The 8685-nt window shown below is 36.2% G+C and overlaps 2 protein-coding genes across 2 annotated transcripts; one reads left to right on the top strand and one right to left on the bottom strand.

Moving 5' to 3' along the window:
• Positions 1-1046: 1046 nt before the first annotated feature.
• Positions 1047-4161, bottom strand: LOC132108234 (non-histone chromosomal protein HMG-14A-like). The gene is made up of 6 exons (XM_059514900.1): positions 3977-4161; positions 2733-2759; positions 2606-2635; positions 2471-2512; positions 2247-2378; positions 1047-2074 (listed from the first exon to the last, which is right to left on the bottom strand). The coding sequence occupies exons 1-6, from the start codon at positions 3992-3994 to the stop codon at positions 2030-2032; spliced, it is 294 nt and encodes a 97-aa protein (XP_059370883.1). The 5' UTR covers positions 3995-4161; the 3' UTR covers positions 1047-2029.
• Positions 4162-4321: 160 nt separating this feature from the next.
• Positions 4322-7953, top strand: get1 (guided entry of tail-anchored proteins factor 1). Its single transcript, XM_059514899.1, has 5 exons — positions 4322-4685; positions 5325-5490; positions 7186-7253; positions 7373-7487; positions 7611-7953. The coding sequence occupies exons 1-5, from the start codon at positions 4596-4598 to the stop codon at positions 7682-7684; spliced, it is 513 nt and encodes a 170-aa protein (XP_059370882.1). The 5' UTR covers positions 4322-4595; the 3' UTR covers positions 7685-7953.
• The last annotated feature ends 732 nt before the right edge of the window (positions 7954-8685 follow it).

Below are 8685 nucleotides of genomic sequence, written 5' to 3'. Positions count from 1 at the left end.
CTGGTTAAAAAAAACATCATAAAAATGTATGAGAAAGTTAGTTCAGATTTTTAGTTGTTGTTTTCAGATGCCACTTGTTTTTATTGACATTTTAAGTGTGTCTTGAGTGTCCGGATTCATTTTTGTGCCAATTAATAAACTGGAGTGACACTTTGTAGTCAAATTGTTAGTATATTATTCTATTATAATGTGAGCTCTTTGAATATAGTAAGATCTAAGTATATGGTGTGCAGTGTTGATAACTCGTCCCAAGAAATGGTCACATGATTACAACACCATTGAAAGACGTTGATGACTATCGATAACAATCTTAGCCTGACCATTAAGACACTAAAATCCAAGAATGTAGACCCTTAAACCCATTTAGATAGCCTGAAATGAATCTTCTTATAACAAGAAAACATTATTAGAGAATTTTGATAAGGATCACAAATCATACAAATTAATTCCAAATCCTTCTGGTAATTCTCATAGAAGTAGTTTGTGTAGCTACAAAAGATTTCTGTTTCAAATAAATGCTTTTTTTTTAATTTACTTTTTTTTCATCAAAGAATCCTTAAAAATGTATAAAGTGTAGCACAAATGTTTTGATAATAAATCAGCATATTATGATTATACTTGAAGCATCGTGTGACACTGAAGGCTGGACTAATGGTTGATGAAAACTCGGCTTTGCATTACTACATTATATTTATAAGAATATTAATATTAAAACAAACATTTTAAATTGCAATTACACAATATTGCTGTTTATTTCTAAATTTTTTATCAAATAAATGCAGCCTTAATGAGCTTCTTTAAAAAATTTTCTGATCCTAAAGTTTTGAATAACACACGCGTTTTCTAACCAGTGTTACACAAAACTAGATGAATATGGCAAGGTAATGGAATATACATAATAACATCGTCAAGCACATTGATTTTATTCATTGCCAATGTCAATGAAGCATTAATTTTCTAGCTATTGCTTACAATTGAAATTTTATTGGTTTTATCTTATCTACTGTTCTTTTTAATCATAGAAAGGAAAACAGAACGGCAAAATATCAAGGTGGAATTACAACCATTTTATTGGTATGATACCAATCATTACAGATAAAGCTACATAAAAAAATTGAAAAAAAAAAAAAAAAAAAAAACTAAGAAGAAACTGTACACGTGTACTTTTAACCTAAAACCTTGAGTGATATAGCTACTGCTGGCATGTTCACATGAATGAAATTACAGTAATTTTCATAAGGTCAGCTACGACCTGCATGTTTAACACTGTAACACAGCTGTTATAAGAGTTGCTAACACACACAATTCCATTTTTCATCCTCTTAAAGTACCATCACATACTGCATATAGAAATTATGAAAACCTTTTCACAGCAGCTATAAAACAATGCTATCACCACACAAAGACAAAAGTCAATGTAAATCTCACATCCGATAAGTGTTCCAGTACTAGTGAGCAGGTTCATTAACCAAAGCTGTTGATTCATAAAACAGTTTGAATAAAGAGGTTTCAATTCATAGAATACAGCTTACAATCAATCCCAACCCCCCAGAAACAATAAAACAGAGCATACATACAGGTGTCCCTCATATTGCCGACGGAATGTTAGTGTCTCAGGCAAACTCTCCCAGTTTCAATTGAAAGATTTAAGAAATTTCATTTTTTTTAATCTTTAAAAATGGCATGATAACATTACATTATCTGTCGCAACCTGTCCCACTCCCCTCCTTTTTTAAAAACAAAACAGAGTCAGAAAAAAAATCTAATAATAATAATAATAATAAGAGGAAGTCATTAGTTGTTTCATGACTGCATTTCTTCAGGAAAAACTGGAGTGGGGAAAAAGTGGAATCCCTCTTCTAAGGCTTTCTCTCGATCGTTGTCTATAAAATGAGCTTCTAATATTTGAACTACTAAAAAACCTGCATTTTAGAAAATAGTCAGTAAAAATATTCCTCTGTATTGTACAAGAAAAGAGGTATGGGAGCTGTTGTGAAATGTTTTAATGTTATTTAGCAGCTCCCTCTTTCTAGTCAGCCTTCTCCTCCTCGCCTCCCACTTCTCCATTGTCCCCCTGAAACAAAAAAAACAATAAATGTTTGCAACCGAAATGCATCCCTAACTGACATTTATTTTCTCAAGCACTCTGTACTACAGTGATATACGGGGCCAAATAAGTAGGCAATATCTAATAAAGAGGATCTGGTTAGATGCATTATTCTAACGGTTATAAAATAACTTGCTACCTCAGCTTTGGTCTCTCCGTTCTCCACAGGAGTTTCCTCCTCAGACTCCGTCTCTGGCTTTGCATCCTCTTTCTTCTCCTCTGGCTTGGCCTTTTCTACCTCCTTAGCCTTCTTGCCCTTTGCAGGTGCCTTCTGTGAAGCATTTCAGAAAAATACATGGTTAAGCCACTTCCGATAATAAATTATTAATCTTGGTAACTGGTTTAACTTGATAACTGGTTTACCTTCACTTTTGGCTTGGGCTCAGACTTTGGCGTTTGGGGTTTCTGTAATAAAATAATTCAGCGTAAGCTGTGTGTGTCACAAAAAGGTAATGGGGTGTGCTTATGACTTCAGAAGGACTGACGAAGCCAACTTACACCTTGAAGTCTCTCAGACCGTCTCTTGGGCTGTTTGTTTATATGATGGGAAGGCAACAAAACAGGCAATAAGTGTCACAATTACATGCAAAAATATGTTGCATAACAACAATAGATCCAAACTTACCCCAGCTGCTTCAGTGTCATTGTTAGCCTGTTCCAGAGGAAACAGAATCTGTTAGTATGGGTACATAGATCAAGTCTTGGGGGGAGGTGTTGTACCCCACACCCCCTCCAAATTAGGGGCAATTATGTAATCTAAAAGTGAACATGGGGGAGGGGAGACGATTGGTCCTGTTGTACATGCAACTTAATTCCTATAGAACTAATTAATTGTAGCAAAAAAAGCAAACTGAAAAAAGACAAAATAGTGCGTTTATTTGCATTAGTTTTGCACAGCGTAGCTAACTTATTGTCGCTGGTAACGGTGTTACCGAAAAAATTCCGTCCCGAAGTAGTTCCCATGGAGGAGGGGAACACTGGCTCCGCCCCCACAGACAGAATTCATTCACTTTCGACGAGCAAATACATTAAACATCGACACGTTTTACCAAACATCGATAACAAACTAGGTTAGCATCGAAAATAAAACAGAAAAGTTAAAAAACGAGGTTAATACCTTTAATCGACCAATACGCGAATTAAGTCGGTGAAAACTTTCTTAAGCCACTCTACAAAGTCCGTTTCTAAGGTCAAGTGAAAAATTAAGGCGGGATACGCAGCCAAAACCAATTTATAAAATAATAAAACCGCCGGAATGACAATTTGATATGAATATACGGCTTGTAACGTTAAGGGTTTAGTGCAACGGCAGCCATGACACTCGAGACTCAAGTGTGTAACGTTATGTGTCCTACTCGAGGACCATATGGAGCCATACACAACACGCTAACGTTACTATATATGTGTTTACAGTTACACGAGGGTCTAAGAAAAACCCCGCAATGCCTTTAAACTTTGCAACCTCGACTGATTAGTATGTAACGTGGTTATATGTGTATTAAAAAAGCAAAACCTTCGCCGAACAAGCTTCTTCTCCGTAAGAAATAACGTGACCAAACGTTACAAGGTTACACCCCTTTGTTTGATCATTACTTTGCGTGTTCTAACACGATTTTAATGTAAAAAATAACGCAGAGAATGCTCTATTTTTTTAAATATCCACACGCGGTCAACAGAATATCGATTGCACAGCTCCAAGTAAAAAGGCGCCAGATTCACGCCATGTATTCACATGCCCTAGATTACGAATTAACACACGCACCAATGCAGTCAACACTCACATAACTTCACATAAAGCGTCTTTGGGACGTGCATATTTAAAGATATAACTATAAAAGAAAAGAAAACATCCAATATTTTTCTACTTACTTTGCTCCTTTTAGGCATGGCTGCTTAAAGCTTGTATGCTTTCACAACAAAAAAAGAAATAAATTAAAACAGCTTACGCACCGATAAGCAAAGTGTAAAAACAAGGACTAGGAAACACTGAAGAACGCGTTAATGTTCTATCGGAACAGAAACTAGCTGAAACCGGATTGGATCTCCTCTTTCTATATTCTTTCCATTATAGCACTAACCTGATGCGAGCTACGCTCCGCCCCTTCTCAGCGGTGATTGGCTGAAACGTCTTGGCAACCACATTTCAAACCAAAGCAAAGAACATGTGTGGATAGGTTGAGTTGTCAATCACAGATTTGCTTGTATGTACTTTAGGCGCCACTTTCTGCATTTGTTGTTGCTGTAAGCATGCAAATATAAATTAAGTGTTATTCGAATGGGTTATGTGTTCAGATTATTTGAATGCATTTTAAGAAACACGCCGCTTAATAAAGAAAACAAAAACCTTATGTCTTATAAACATGTTCTTTTTGGATATGTTACTGTGTTATTTTATATGACATAAATACACATTAAACATTGGAACTGGTTAAAAAGCAGCGCTAGTGTGTTTGTATTATTGGGGGAGGATCAGGCTGATGAAAGGAAAATGGCTGCCGGGTTTAACTGGTTCCTTGTACTAAGCTCGGTTTTTTTGTGCAACCTCGTCAAAACATTGCTGCCATCTATTTCTTCATTTGTAAGTACTGATTTAAAAGAGTTTTAGGGACGCTTAAGCACATATATATAATTTCAAACGTACATTATTAGTAATGTGAGGCCATAAATGCTCTGTGATACAGCATGTCTAGGAGCTTCTCTCAGTCACAGCAAACAAAAGCTGCTATTAAACTACCACCAGGTCTAGTTTTAACTCATTCAGCTAGCGAACAGTTAATGGTGCCAAAGTAAACGTTTGATGTGGGCTGGGAATATTTTGATCAAGCGACAAAAAACACTGCACTTCTTTCATGGTATGACAGTACCATAAATTATTATTTATGTATATATAATAACATTTCATGGTACTCCAACATAGTTGCACCATCTTATATGTCCAAAAACGGACTGTTTTAGTATAGCACATTTTCCAAAACGAATGTCTAATTATTTTAATGTCTGGATTATTGTTGTTATAAATTGTAATAATGACATTCAAAGTTTGCTTTCTATGGATACATTGGAATAACGTGTGCACTTGCAACCCAAATGTAATGCTTTGCCTTCCTAGGTCTTTATTAGTGTATCACCCTTCGATTCTAGTAATAGTCAGTGTAAAAGTTATGAGTAAAAAGTAATGCAATTTAAAATGAAAGATTGTGTGTGTTTGATCTCATAGCTGTCAAAGATCTTGCAGAAGGATGCTGATCAGGAGATAGAGATGAGGACGGAGATCCAAAACATGAAGATGGAGCTGTCCACCATCAGTATGATGGACGAGTTTGCCAGATACGCTAGACTGGAACGCAAGATCAACAAGATGACTGATCAGCTGAAGACACTGGGTAAAAATTATGTGCTTTTCTTATAGGGCTATGTGCAGCAAGATTGCAGATGAAGTAGTAAGCTATTCCTTTCTAACCAGCGCAATACAAAAAGAAGCCCACAAAACAGCCAACTTGTACAGCAAACAAAATGAGTAATATACCGGTAGTTCTGTTGACAACAAGAAGCAAGTGTTGAGATATTTACAGTCACCAGCACACCTCACTGGAAGCATATAAATTGCCTTTGTCCACTTTATGGTGGGATGAGAAGAACTGAGAAAGCAAAGGTTTCTTCATGCTGCTGTGGAGAATTCAAAGTCTCAGGCCAAGTGTGGAAAATGGCAGGTGGGTTTCAGATAACGGCTTCAGCATTCATGAAGGAAGACAAATGGCTTTGCTGCTGTCTGTCCTTCATGGTATTGGAGGAAAGTGTTAAAGTGTGTATAGTGACCCACACTCAGAATTAGTGCTCTACATTTAACCCATCCAAAGTGCACACACAGCAGTGAACACACACCCAGAGCAGTGGGCAGCCATTTATGCTGCGGCGCCCGGGGAGCAGTCCAGGGTCCAGTGCCTTGCTCAAGAGCACCTCAGTCATGGTATTGCCGGCCTGAGACTCGAACCCATAACCTTAGGGTTAGGAGTCAAACTCTCTAACCATTAGTCCACGACTTCCCCAGGATAGTATAGATATAACTTGTTAAAGGGAAAGTTCACCCAAAAATGAAAATTCTGTCATCATTTACTGTCCCTCATGTCATCCCAAACACATAAGACTTTGCTTCATCTTTTAGAAACACAAATGAGAGATTTCTGTCCATCCATTAAAATTGTAAAAAATAATCCATATCGATAATCGAGTGGTTTAAATGCAATTCATTTCACATTTATTTCTGTAGCACTTTTCACACAAAATATCGTTTCAAGGCAGGATCACATAAAAATAATGTTTCTGCAATTAAGAGTGATCCGAGAAGTGTTTATGGGTTTGGAGTGACACGAGGGTGAGTAAAACATGAGAGAATTAAAATTTTGGGGTTAACTAACCCTTAAAGAGTTTTATGTTAGATTTGGCATCCATAGTCTAGAATGATTTTGATCCATCTGTCAGTTGAATCTAACTATAATAAACATGGAGTGGTTCACACTGTTGACTTCCAAAAGGATGGAAATGTACCTGAAATGTAGTTTATACTCTTGTGCACTAAGGAACAGAAGAAAATTTACATTCAGTCAATTATGAAACTCTGAAAACCATGCTCTTGTCTTTATTATCTTTAATCTCATTCATGTACATCAGGCGTGTCCAGTTCTTGTTTCCTGGAGTGCGATCTTTCTGCAAAGTTCAGCTTCAGCCCTGATCAATCAACCTGAAGCAGCTGATGAAGATCTGCAGGAGCACTTGATAATAACAGACCGCTGCGTTGGAGCAGGGTTGGAACTGAAATCTGCTGGAAGGTAGCTCTACAGGAATAGGAATAAATGATTTTTCTCAAATCTGGCCCAGGGAGTGTCACTGCCCTGCAGACTTTAGCTCCATCATTAATCAAACACCTGAGCAAGATAATCAAGTTCTTCAGAGCTACTAGAAAATTACAGGTACAGGTTTTGAGCTCTGCAGGACCTGTTTTAAAGAAACCATGACTAGACAGATTTTTTTTTGTTATATTCTTATGTCTGACTTTTTCTTTTCTTTTTTTTTTTACACAGTCAAATCAAGAACTGCACAGCAGGCAAAAATGAAATGGATTGTAAATATTGTATTTTACATTCTTCAGGTGGGTGAGGATTGAGGAACATTTTTAATTTTCGTATTGATATGATTGATGTATGATTCATGCTTCTGTCTGTATGTATAATTTGTTAAGTTTCTCTCTGTTTTCTGCTCTGTTGTCAGGCGGCCCTCATGATCTCGCTCATATTAAAGTATTACGCCGAGCCGGTCACAGTGGTGCCCAGTAAATGGATAGCTCCACTGGAGAGACTAGTAGCCTTTCCTTCTGGAATTGCAGGTATGTAAGTCACCAGTGGTGGTATTTGATGGCCACTTTTGGATGTTGGGATAAATTGATAAAGAAATGTAATTGTAAATGTAATTATGTGAGGTTTAAAGTGTTTTTGTTATTTCATCTCAGGTGGTGTTGGAATCACATGTTGGCTAGTTGTCTGCAACAAGGTTGTAGCCATCATTCTACATGCTGTCAGTTAATCTAACAGTGCTACATCAACATGAATAAGCAGCCAATGATTTTTTTCATACAGTTTTGTTTCAAATCCCTTGCTAAAAAACACAGTTTTCTGCATTTTGTTCAAGAATGGTACAAATTGATTGGTCTATTTTTTTTTTAAATGCCGTTCCGTTCAGTGGTTTAAGTCTATTGTAAAATTATTTTAGCTTTCCTTGTATACAAATTCTTGTTTAATACATTTAAAGGTTTTATTTGCATTTAGTAATAAATGCTGACATGTAAACATTCCTGACAATTTTTTTTTAAGTTCTACTTTCAAGCAAAGCCGAAGATTTTGTCTATTTATTGCTTGTACCACAATTGTATTTTCTTTTCTTTTTTTGGACAGTGTTACAAATGTATTTATTGATTTTCGTTTGTCAAAGAAAAATGTCCATGCATTTATAAGTTTAAAAGAATTAAAATAAGTTTTGTATAAGTTTTTTAAGCTTTGAAAATGTCTGAAAAATTTGGTCTTATTTAATTGAATCTCAATAAACTAGTAACACACCAACAACTAATTTTTTCCCCTACATTTTCATTGAATATTGGGTAATAATTCACAGTTGCAGGATGGAGAAAGTAAGTGCCTTGAATTCAATAACTTGTAGATGCTCCTTTAACAGCAAAGCTTCCAAAGAGTTTTTCAGGTCCAATTTTATACCATCCGTCCCCATAAAACTGTTTGTTCATCACCATTTATTGGCTGTTTCGAGGGCAAAAATCTCTTTAAGTTATGACACATCTCAACTAGTTTAAGGTTTGGACAGAAAAACTAATAAAAAAAACTAAAAACTTTATTTGATTTACTTCTGTGCTTTGGGACACTGTCTTGTGTTGCTCAACTTGAAGTCATTAACTGCTGAAATTCTCCTTCAAAATTTCTCGGTGTACTTTTGAATGGATTGTTCTTTTGATGATTGCAAAAAAGTACAGGCACTGAGGAAGCAAAACCATGATGGTCCTTCCACCTTTTTTCATA

Source organism: Carassius carassius, chromosome 28, assembly GCF_963082965.1.
Source record: "Carassius carassius chromosome 28, fCarCar2.1, whole genome shotgun sequence".
In the NCBI taxonomy this organism is placed as follows: Eukaryota; Metazoa; Chordata; class Actinopteri; order Cypriniformes; family Cyprinidae; genus Carassius; species Carassius carassius.
This window is presented reverse-complemented; position numbering and strand designations above follow the sequence as displayed.

Coding starts and splice junctions, on each gene's coding strand:
- LOC132108234 (XM_059514900.1), bottom strand. Junction 2,636..2,732: donor ATGACACTGAAGCAGCTGGG/GTAAGTTTGGAT, acceptor ATAAACAAACAG/CCCAAGAGACGGTCTGAGAG. Junction 2,513..2,605: donor GGTCTGAGAGACTTCAAGGT/GTAAGTTGGCTT, acceptor ATTTTATTACAG/AAACCCCAAACGCCAAAGTC.
- get1 (XM_059514899.1), top strand. CDS start 4,596: ATGGCTGCCGGGTTTAACTGGTTCCTTGTACTAAGCTCGGTTTTTTTG. Junction 4,686..5,324: donor TGCCATCTATTTCTTCATTT/GTAAGTACTGAT, acceptor TTGATCTCATAG/CTGTCAAAGATCTTGCAGAA. Junction 7,488..7,610: donor CTTTCCTTCTGGAATTGCAG/GTATGTAAGTCA, acceptor ATTTCATCTCAG/GTGGTGTTGGAATCACATGT.